The sequence below is a fragment of the Hevea brasiliensis genome, chromosome 2 (genome assembly GCF_030052815.1).
Source record: "Hevea brasiliensis isolate MT/VB/25A 57/8 chromosome 2, ASM3005281v1, whole genome shotgun sequence".
NCBI lineage: Eukaryota > Viridiplantae > Streptophyta > Magnoliopsida > Malpighiales > Euphorbiaceae > Hevea > Hevea brasiliensis.
In genome coordinates, this window is record NC_079494.1 from 98,920,704 (window position 1) to 98,932,868 (window position 12,165).

Below are 12,165 nucleotides of genomic sequence, written 5' to 3' on the forward strand. Positions count from 1 at the left end.
AGCTGAAGAATCTACTTTCATGCTTAGCTTGTCCATCGTCCTTGTCAAAGCATCAAACTTAGCATTAATCATATTCATGGCATCAAGCTCGAACATACCAGCTAGTTTCTTGATCTCATTCCTCTCACAACTCCATTGGTAGTTGTTATAAGCAATTTTATCCAGAGCAAAAAAAGCTTCATCTTCAGATTTCTCCATAAGATCACCTCCAGAAGATGCATCAATTGTACTTCTAACAACTGGTGAAACTCCATTGTAAAAGTGTTGAACAAGCATCCACTTAGGAATCCCATGATGTGGACACCTCCTTTGCAAATCCTTGTACCTCTCCCATGCTTCATACAAGCTCTCATCATCTCTAGGTTTAAAAGAAGTCAGCTCATTTCTCAGCTTAGCTGTCTTGCTTGGTGGAAAATATTAAGCTAAAAATGCTTGAGAAAGTTCATCCCATGTTGTGATAGAACTCGGTGGCAAAGAATGTAACCACTCTCTAGCTCGGTCCTTCAAAGAAAAAGGAAATAATCTGAGTCGAATTGCATCATCAGAAAATCCATTTATCTTCAACATATCACTGATCTCAAGAAAGTGTGCTAAATGCACATGTGGACTTTCACTTGGACTTCCCCCAAATTGTGATTGTTGTACCATTTGACAGAGTACAGGCTTTAGTTCAAAATTATTAGCTTCTACTCTTAGTCTTGTGATACCTGGCATGAAATTCCCAATGTTATAATAGGCATGATTCTTCACAGAATGGTTGTTATTGTTGTTGGCTATTTCTTCTTGTAATTGTTCTTGCTCTTGTGCTCTTTCTTATTGTTGTTGAGCTTTAATTTCAGTTTTTCTCCTCTTTGATTGTACTCTTAAAGCTTTTGCTGTATTTTCTATTTCTGGATCAAAGAATAAATTGATTTCTTCACTTTTTGTCCTTCTCATAAAATAAAGCACCTGAAAAACAAAATAAACAAATTCTCAAAGTAAAATGGTAAAAAGAAAATAAAATAAAATGCCTAAATTAACCAAACAAACAATTGTTCAATATCAAACAAAAATCAAATCCCTGGCAACGGTGCCAAAAACTTGATGTGTCGTATCCGCAAGTATACAGGTCATCTCAAGTAATAAAGTGATGAATCAAGTATCATTCCCACGAGGATTTACCGTTTGAAAACCAAACTATGAATGAAGCGATTATTTGGGCTAATGATTGATGAATAAATGGTAAATGTAAATAAGCAAGGTAAATTGATTAATCTAATAGGAATGGGTAAAGAGCAAACAAATAAATTCTAAATCTAGTTTGCAATTAAACTAAATTAATAATGGGAAATTTAAATCAAAGTTTAATTATGTTAAAAGTGATTCCAGAGTTGGGGGTTTATGCATAAATTAATTGGGATTTGTCTTGGGCATTCTAATTTTAAGGGAAAAATAGAGTTTGAAGGAAATTGATTCTAAATTCCTTTGATATCTTTTTCAAGCAAACCAAAGTGTGTTCTAAAATAACCAAACCTACTTTCGTATGTTATTTGATTACTTTAAAACCCATTAAGTTTTGTAACCAATAATTAATTCCTCTTAAAATCCTAGTTTATTTCTAAATCTAGGTGATTTTAAGTTTCAATCATTGATTATCTATCAATGACTTTCACTTTTCGGTCCTTCAATCAAAGATTAACACAATACCCAATGGGTACCAACATTAGGTAAGTAAATCAAACACACAAGGAAGGAATCAAAACTCGTATTTATGTAAAATAAGGAAATACCCAGTCCAAATCCATAAATTAATCTAAATCATATTTCCCAACTCCGAAATCCAAAGAGTTTACTCACTCATAATGGTATTTACAAGAAAGATTGATGGAAAAGTAAAGAAAAACATGATAAGAGGACTAAAATAGAAAAACCCAGGTAGAAGAACCCAAAACTCTGGTTTCTAGAGCTCTAAAAAATGGTTGCAGCAGCTCCTCCCCCAAGAGAAATGGCGTTTCTCCTTCTCTCTCTATTTATATTTCTTTCCTTTTTGTTTTCTCCCCTTTTCCTTTTGTGGCAAAAACTAGGAAATGATGAATTTATATGGTCCCAAAAAGTTGCCCTAAAAGTAAATAAGAGCCAAAGAGTGGATAGGAAATGATGTGTAAAATTATCCAAGTCAGCAGCATTATTCACGTTCTGGGCAGTCTGCTTAGGGTACGGCTTAACCCTAAGCAGCTTCTTAGCAAATTTCAGCCTCTGGTCGCACTGTCTGCTTAAGGTTAAGCAGACCCTCAGCAAATCTCGGCAGACTGGAATAAAATGGTTTTTTCTGCTCATGCATGACTTCCAGCTTGACCTTTGCTGCACCTTAAGCACTGCCACTTTACCCTAAGCAGGATCTTAAGCAATTCTCGGCAGGTTATGGAGTAAAAGCTTGAATATGTAGGATTTAAGCCGTGCTTGACTTTCAGCTTGAACAGGCTTAAGGTTAAGCTTATATGACATACCCTAAGCAACATCATAAGCAAAGTCTTAAGCAAATTTCGGCTAAGTTGCTCTTTCAAAACTTGATTTCTTCAACTTTCCTCCATGCTTAAAGAATTTCAAATTTCTTCAAATCACTTCCTAATGCACTCATTGATCTTCTATTTGCCACAAAATCCTATAAAAAATAACAAAATTACAAAAATCAAATATAAAGTATCTAAATTTAACAAATAAGCTAAAATAAAGCTAAAAACATAAAATATACTAAAATATAAGGGCAAAATGGATGCAAAACTACCCTAAAATGCCTATATAAAATGAGTGTAACAGTATCCATGACTATGAGATCTGAGTTCGAGTTTCAGACAAGCAAATAAGTTATATGATGTGCAATATATGTAACTTGCAAAATAAGGTTAAAATTTCTGCTTAAAAAAAATAAAATAGCCCGAATAAACTTTGATATTACCATAAAGCAAAGCAATATTAAACTAATGATGATAATGGTAACAGGTTAAGGAGTGATTAAGTTTAACTCACGTGGTGGGGGATGAGGACCCTCAATAATGATGTAATAACTTGGTTCAGTCCCTCTCAAATCTTTGTCATCGAAAGGCCCGTGAGCGAAGATGCAGCCAGTATCCCCTCTGTTTTGAAATCCAGTACAATTGCAATTTTTCCAGCATAGGTAATTAATGGGGCCATTTCCTTTCAACAAGCCTTTAACGAAGCCAAACCCCCTCACCAGCATCCTCCTAATCCTCCAATTGTTCAGTAGATCTCTTGGGTACCTCCTCCACCAAATGTTTTGAAAGCCAATTCTGATGCAGCGTTGATTCCAGTCGACATAAGGGATCAGTGGCAGTTATTTTTTGAGATCATACATGTACTTTGAAGGACTATGGCTGCCGTCCATATTAAGAGATTTCGAATCCACTAGTGTTGGAAAGTCTAGCTTGCCGAAATGCAGTTTAGATGGCGATGGAAAGAGGCTACAATCGGGTCATCTTTGAAGGGAACTGTCAGATCTTGAGTCAAGCTATTCTCTCTAATTAGCCTCCTCTTGATATTTCAAATGTGGTGTTTGATATATGTAATATAAGTAGAGAGTTAAACTTAGTTTTCATCAAGTTTATCACATGGAACTATAACAGAACAGCTATTTTCATAACCCAAAAGGTGTTGCATGATACCTCCTTTTCTGTTAATTTGTTGTATCAACACCAGGTTGTATCGGGCTTACTGCCCGTTTAGCTTTGTTAATGAATTTTCTCATCTTCAGACAAAATATATATATATATATATATATATTACTTGGTCACATATACTATTGTTGTCTCTAAAACTGTCTTGGAATAGATCTTGCATGAAAACCTTAATTTATCGTCCAGCCATGTCTGTCAAGGACAAGCCACTTGCTGAATAAGTTTCTCGACCTTTATCTCCACTTGTACTTTCCGTTGAAGTGGCTGTTCCAACATAAAATGCAGGCTGTTTGGGCATTGGCAACTGTTGAATTTCATTAGCCAACATAGATAAAACTTCTGCCATGTTTGGCATATCAAAGGGACTATGCTCCACCCATAGCAATGCCACATTAATGCATCTCAAAACTTGTTCCCTTGGAGCTGAATCTCTACTCGTTGGATCTAACATTTCAAATACATCCTCTTTCCATAGCTCCAATGCCTGGGACAAAATTCCCATTAGTTTATTAAAATGTATAGTATAGTACAGTATATAGAAAATTTATAATTATTGTTAATATTATGCATAAAATATGTAATAAAAATGAACTTACATAACCCACGAGATTGAGCGGCCGATCATAATGATAAGTGCTGTGATTTCTTTTACTGCTTATGATTTCTAACATCAGAACTCCAAAACTATAAACATCAGATTTCACTGAGAATATGTCTTCCATTGCATATTCTGGAAACATGTAGCCACTGCATGAGTTCACAAGAAAATGAATAATTAATAAGTTAATTTAAAAAGCGAGCAATCTCCTCCATAAGAATTGATTTAATTTATGGTTGAACAATTGTATCATCTCTACTTACTAGTTTCCTATAATCCTGTTGGTGTTTGCTTCGGATTCGTTTACCTTGAAAATTCTTACCATACCAAAATCAGAAATTTTGGGGTTCATATCTTTGCCAAGTAATATGTTACTGGTCTTCAAATCTCTGTGGATTACTCTTAATCTGGAATACTTGTGAAGGTAAAGGAGACCTTGAGCTATTCCTTCAATAACACTAAATCGCTTTCTCCAATCCAATAGCACCCTTTTCGATTGATCTGTTAATAATGGTCGACAAATATTTTAAATAAAATAATGCCCTGACGATTAAAGGAAAGAGAATCAGATAAACATGATGAAAGATAATGTAAATGAAGAACTGCGTATACCAAAGATGAAAGAGTCTAAACTTTTATTGGACATGTACTCGTAGATCAATGATCTCTCATCCCCTTAGATGGAGCCAGGGGTGGCCCAAGAGGGGCATTGCCCCTTGAAATTTTGAAAATTTGTAAAGATTTAATAGTAATTTTTCAAAATTTTTTTTTCTATTGTTATATTAAATTTTGATGAGTATGGGACCTCGAGGATTTTAAAAACTTTAAGTTTAATAGTAATTTTATATAAATTTTATTTTATAATTATGAAACGGTTATCATCGTTAATTATTCAATCCTTTCAATTAACATTTAAGTAAATAATTTATCAATAAATTTTATACTTTAATTAGGCCCCGCTAAACTAAAATTCTAGCTTTGTCACCGTCTGAAATGTTCTTTTTTTATTCTCTCTATGTAAATTGTGTTTCCAACTCTACCTTGGAAACAGGTCCGAAACCACCTTCTCCGAGTTTATTTTCCAATGAGAAGGAATTAGTAGCAGTCTTGATCAATGAAACATCATTTGCAAATTGTCTCTACTATTTTTAAGCTCATCTTCATCGTTTGGTCTATCTGGCATCAGGAGCTCCCCGAGAAACTTCTCTGTTGGATTGATGTTGTGCAAACGTTACAACTTGGCATTCAAATGGAGTATTCTTTATTTTGAAATTATATGTGTTAGGCTTCAATTGGTTAGTTTGTTTTTATTTTTATCTTTTAAAAAAAAAATTATAATGGCTGAAAGTTAAGCTCAAGCATAAACTGCAGCAGAAAAAAAAAAACCAAGAAGAAGAAGGAGAAGAAGCTACACTCGAAATTTATTAAATTTTCCTGTTTGGATGAATATATAATGGAATACCTTCTTGATTAATTTTTCTTCATCTCAAATACAGCAATATGCTTACTGATGCAGTGAGTAGAACAGTAGCCACTGCAATCCCTGCCCGTATCAAAACCCTCGGTGCATTTGCTAACAAAGCAAGCAATTAAATTAAACAGGATATTTAGATAGACATAACAAAACATTTTAAGAAAACTTCATTTTTGCAGTTAGGGGTACACAACACATTGATTACGTAGGATCAAAACCAACAAGGATTTGTAATTCTTTACCTATAGAATATATGCACTACAAAATTACAGGTATGGAAGCAAATAATGCATCAATTCATATGAATTTTTCTTGTTTAGATTTAATTTATTATGAGCTCAAAATATAAGATATATGACTGAATTTATCTATTAAATATATAAATTTTATATATTTTTATCTTGAATATATAGTGAACTTGATCTAGATAATAATTTCCCCTAAAGTGCAATATATATAACTTGCTATTAATGTTAAAATTTCAGCTCTAAAAAAGGTTTTTTTTAATTGAAAATTGTAAAAAAAAAAACTCAAATTTTATCAATTTTTTTATTTCTATCTTAAACTTTATTTTTTAACAATTACATCCGAACTATTGACATCAAATTAATTCTACAGTTAATGGGGTAGTTAGTGGCAAGGTACAATTAATTTAATGTCAATAGTCAATAATGTACTCCCTCCGTCCTATTGTAATAGCCATTTAAGAGTTTTGTCAAGGAATTAAGGGAATGGTCGGGTAGCATCAATTTTATTAAAAAAAAAAAAAAACTATTAATTGACTAAAATGCTTTTATAATATCATTGGAATGTAGAAAGGTATTAAGAAGAGATAAATGTATTGAAAATAATAATAACAAGAGTAATGTTAGAAAAAAAAAATTTATTCTCTTGATTTTCTAAAATAATAAATAAAGTGGGAAAATTTTTCTAAATCATCTATTACAATATATTACAATAGGAGGAAGTATTTGTTAAAAAAAAAAAAATCAAAGCACAATTGTTTTTAGAGTAAAGTTTAAGATTTTTTTAGCCATTTCCTTAACTTATATATTTTTAAAAAGAATTTACATGGAAATGATAATTTTGAAAAAATTTATATTTTTTTACAATTTTTGTTTTTTAAATCGAATAAAAATAATATTTTTTTTATTTTCTCTTCTTTTCTAAATAAAAAAAAATTGCATATCTTTCTTTATTTCTCTCAAATTATTTTCCATATATAGGGTTGATAAAATTTAAGTCATGAAAAAAAATATGCTTGTCTTACATCAAAAGGGCCATGACCCTAAAATAATTAAGACTTCTTATTTCAATTCTAATGTAAATATTTACTAATGAAAAAGTTTTTATGTTGTTAAGGTTCTCAAAATATTTATTATTGGTGAAATATAATAATTTTTCAATTTTAATTTATTTTTATTGATAAATTTTATTTTATAATTTTCTATTAAAAAATTATTTTAATTTAATAAGTGTTACATTCATCAATAAAATAAAATATCAGATTTTATTATTTACATTGGTTAGCAAGTATTTCTATTTAGATATCTCGTAATTTTTCATTATTTAATTATCACTATATTTTTTATTGAATAAAAATTTCAAAAAAGAAAATTTTAGATTTAAATTAATTATAGTATCAATCTGTATGAAATTGTATAATTATAAATCTATAAATATCAAACTTTTTTTTATATAATTTTAGCATCAATTTTTTTTTTATTTTCACAATTGTGTTTTAATTTTTTTTAATAAATATATCTTAAATTTTTGTTATTGAATTAATTGCACTTTACCATTAATTTTCATTAATGGCAGAATGCATTTAATTTAACGTCGATAATTTAAAATGTAATATATATATATATATATAAAATATACTATAATATAATATAATAAGAGCGGTGCTAAATAGCTCAAATTGAGCCAATTCAAATGCACTAATTATACTCTTAATTAATGAGGAGTAATGAGAATAAATATTTTTATGACTAATGTATCCTTATAGAAAAGCTTGATGGCTTGAAGGTAGTTTTTGGTGCTATGCATCATGCATGCATTGATTACTAAATCGGTCTCATTGGTCAAATCGATTTACTTGGAAATTAGACCAATAATCGATTCGATTTAAGTGTTAAATTTGAATTTCACATAATCAGATTAAATCAATGTGAACCAATCAAATAACTAATGAACTAAAAATTTGGCTGGTTTAAAATAAGAATTGCAATCGAACCAGTAAACTTTAACAAGAAAAAAAAATAAAACAAACGACAGAGAGGAGGCACCAAGATTTGATCATGGCACCTCAAAAGATATTTTGCAACTAATTATAGATTCAATGCAATATATATATATATATATATATATATATATTAGTTACTTATTTTATAAATTATTTTTTTATTAAATTAAATTATATTATATTAATATATAATAATTAATAATTATTAACCTTAAAAAAATTTAGCTTCTCCCACTTATATTTTAAATAATTAATAATATCAATAGTTTATTTTACTAATTTGTTAAATTAAATTATTAAATTATTGTTCTATTTTATTATCTTTAAAATAGTAAAAAGTATATAAAATTTTTCTAATTATTGTGTTATATAATTTTCATTTATTAATATTTATATTTCATTAATACGAATAAATTTTATTATTATAATTTTTTTTACAAATAATTAAATAATGTTATTTTAAATTTTATTTATTTTCTGAAAAATGTTTAAAACTTAACTAAATTTATTTTAATAATTATTTATAAAATTATTAATTATAATATAAACATTATTATTAATTATATAATATTTATTTATTAATATAACTCAGTTGAATTTTAAATTTTTAACTCTCTATCTTTATCGATTTAATGACCAAATCGAGTTTAAAAACCTTGTTCAACACATGCTACAAATTGGTTTATAGACCATATCACCTTTACAATATATACTATTTAAATATATAATATTATTTATTATTTAAGTATAATTTTAATATAAAACTTTGAAATTGTAAATCATATTCACAAATACAATTAGATTATGCTTAAAACTACACCATATGTAATTGTATTGCTATTGCTCTTAATCCATTTCTTCATTTATAATTTTTATATATCAATTAAGGTATCTTATCTCTCTCCTCTTGGACTTTATGGTATAGATTTCAAATTAAATTTCATTTATTTAAAATATAATACATAAAAATTTATAAATATTATTATAAAAAAATATATTTTATATTTAATTAGTTATTTATATAAATTAATTTGAGTAATGTATATCTAACATACAAAACTCAAACTTGATTCTAACACTCATATGCTTAGTGTTATTGATGGAGGAAGAAGAAGAGAAATAGGATTCTGCAAATAAGGAAATGAACGTTATGATCAAATAAATTCAATATGAGTTAATATTAAGATTTTCAAACCTGATTCAGTCATTGAATCGATAAAAAAGAGAGTTAAGGGTCTGAAATTCAACTACGGTCAAATCAAGATTAAATCATTATATTATTAAATAAATATTAATATATAAATTAATAATATTTTACAAACAATAATAATATATTATTATAATTAATAGATTGGTATATTTTACAAATAATTATTATCTTATAATAAAAGAAATATTTAGAGTAAAAATTAAAATAATCATTTTAATATCAATGAATATAAATTTTAATATATTAAATTTTTATACATTAAAAAATTGAATAAGAAACTAATTAAATAATTTAAAATATCATTAAAATAAATTATCTAGTAAATGTCAAAAGGCATATATTGACTAAGTGAAAATGTTCCTTTATTTTCCCCCATAAGTCGAGGGTTCGACACCTGCTTAAAAAAAAAAGGCTATTTTTTTCAAAATGAAAAAGAGTCGTGATTTTTAATCAGACAAAATCAACTAGTGGCTCGAATTTTGATTAATCCAGCTCAATTGGTCTATTTGGTGAAGATTGAAATTAATCAAGGTTTTCAAACCCAACCTGATAATTAAATCGATGAAAGTAAAGGGTTAATGATTTAAGAATCAACCAAAGTTGAATTAGCATTTAACTGGTACACTATTAAATAAATATTATAAAATTAATAATAATATAAAAAATTAATAATTCAAGTTAATGTATTTTTATATCATATTATTAACATCATCAATTATTTAAATTATAAATGGATAAAATTAAGAATTTTCAATTTTCTTTGTAATAGTTATAGGTTAATAATTTTTAATTATTTTAAATTAATATAAATAATTTAAAAAATGAAAAATTTTTTTGTCTTATAAATAAAATGAAAGTAAAATATTAAAGATGAGCATAAAATGCATTCACTATATATTAGTAATTGGTCGGTAATGCAAACATTTTTAGAAAACAACATTAATATTAATATTAGAGAAGAAATAAAATAAAATAAAGAAAAGGTAAAAAGTCCAAATCATAAAAAATTAAATACAATTAAAAATAATTTGTTAATTTTGAAAGTCAACATGATATATGTATATATGTATATGTAAAAGATTAACTAAATATTATGGTAGTTTAGGTGGTTCCTTCCCTATATTAGAGGCTGTGGGATCAAGCTCGCCAAATCCCTTCCATTTCGCAAAGGGTTTTCTATTATTAATTAAATTGAACGAATTAAATTTTAATATTTTATTAAACTAGTCTGATTGGCAGGCTCAATTTGATTTTAATGCATAAAAAAATAAAATATTTAATATATTTTTAATTAAATTTATTTTTTTAACTTATTTGAGTTAGCTCAGTTTAAGCTGAATATCATTATTAATATAATAATTGGTAAATTTTAAATTATGTTTTACCATTTTTTTAAACTTAAATGAACTTTTATTTTACCCTATGAAAGCATTAAAAGCAATATTAAATCCATGATGATAATGATGACAGGCTGGGGAGGTGATTAAGTTCTTACATGTTAGTGGAGGACCCTCAATAATGATGTAATAATTTTCTTCACACCCTTTCAAATTTCTCCTGTAGAAATGTCCGCGAGCGAATACGCAGCCAGAACGGCCCACGGCTTGTTGAAATCCAGTACAACTGCAATCTTCCCAGCACAGGTCTTTGCAATCAAGGAAACTTAGATTATTATTATCTTCATAGCGCGTCATGTCACTCTCGAAGTACCCAGATCTTAATGCGAAACTATCATCATTTTTCCTGCAATTTGGGCCTTCCCATCTCTCGCATCCCACTTCTGCGCTTTTTCCGTCACATAACTCAGAACTAATAATGTTAGGCCTCCCTGCTCCGCCCAGTAAGTTACCCTGATAATCTAGAACCACCTGGAAACATTATTCCTTTCTTTATTTCCCGAGTCGAAGTACTTGTTAACGAGAATTGTGTACATAAGGTAATCCTTTTCTTCGGCTGAAACCCTAGCGAGGTTATAGTTGAATTCGATTCATCTTGCCGAAAATTTTCCAGTTTGTTATCATGAGTCAACATCCCACTAGTCCAAAATTTAATTCCTCGCCGCTTAACGATTACTTGACGTTCGCTAGGATCCCACTCCATAGTGAATGCTGCAGGCCTTGGGATGTCTTCACCAAACCACGACGTGAGCTTCCAAGTTTTCCCAGTCTTTTTGTTTATTCCCAATTTCATTTTGGGCAAAAGCGTGTCCGTGGGATAATCAAAGCTTTCCCACAAGTCCTCGCTGGAGTTTGCGGTTTCATGTTTCAATACAAAATTGCCGTCGTCCTGTAAAACTGCTGTCAATTTTGAGGTGGACGCAGACTGACCTTGGTACAATTCTATACGCGGACTGACCTGGTACAATTCTATCTGTCCATCTCCGTGAATAATTTTCAATTTCCCAGATTCAACTATGGTGAGAACCCCAGCATTTTCCCTGATTGTTTTATCTCCATTCGCTGACCAGACAGGATGACCGCTTAAGTCATCGCCGTTAGTGTAATTTATCACCAGGTACTGGCCGGCGAATCCTAAAGCAAAGAGCCCGTTTCCGGAAACAAGGCGATTTGAGAAGTTGAGCATAGCACCTTGGTTGAGTGTATATGTGGCGTCTGAAGAGTGAGACACAAAACAAAGAAAATAAGAACAATATAATTATTTCCACAGCCATGTCTGTGGCTTACTAAGTTCCAATGCATAGAAAAAATATTGCAGGTTGAGACGATTTCAGCGAGTTTGGGATGAAACACCAATTATTGGGGCTTACCACTCTATGAAAGAAAAATCCTCAGCGGAAATAATAAAGATAGAATCCATTTGAGTTACTCAACTAGTTGACAAGTCCATTTGGGCAAGTCATCCTTTCCTCGCATCCTGACCCCGCACACTCTGCGAATGATGGAGGCATATTTTGTTCGATCTTGAATTATTTTAATTTTTTCTATTTTTATTTTGAAGGTTTTA

At 29.4% G+C, this 12,165-nt stretch overlaps 1 protein-coding gene and 1 non-coding gene across 2 annotated transcripts; one reads left to right on the plus strand and one right to left on the minus strand.

Annotated features, from left to right (window-relative positions):
• The first annotated feature begins 286 nt into the window (after nt 1-286).
• LOC131178233 (small nucleolar RNA R71) lies at nt 287-393 on the plus strand. Its single transcript, XR_009147365.1, has one exon. It is a non-coding gene; the product is annotated as a small nucleolar RNA R71 (small nucleolar RNA).
• Nucleotides 394-3,846: 3,453 nt separating this feature from the next.
• Nucleotides 3,847-11,850, minus strand: LOC110648506 (G-type lectin S-receptor-like serine/threonine-protein kinase CES101; the record flags this gene model as incomplete). The annotated part of the gene is made up of 6 exons (XM_058143123.1): nt 3,847-4,155; nt 4,268-4,418; nt 4,533-4,770; nt 4,882-4,944; nt 10,697-10,944; nt 11,051-11,850. Coding segments are annotated over 6 exons (1,809 nt in total), but the record flags the coding sequence as incomplete, so codon positions are not given.
• Between the last annotated feature and the right edge of the window lie 315 nt (nt 11,851-12,165).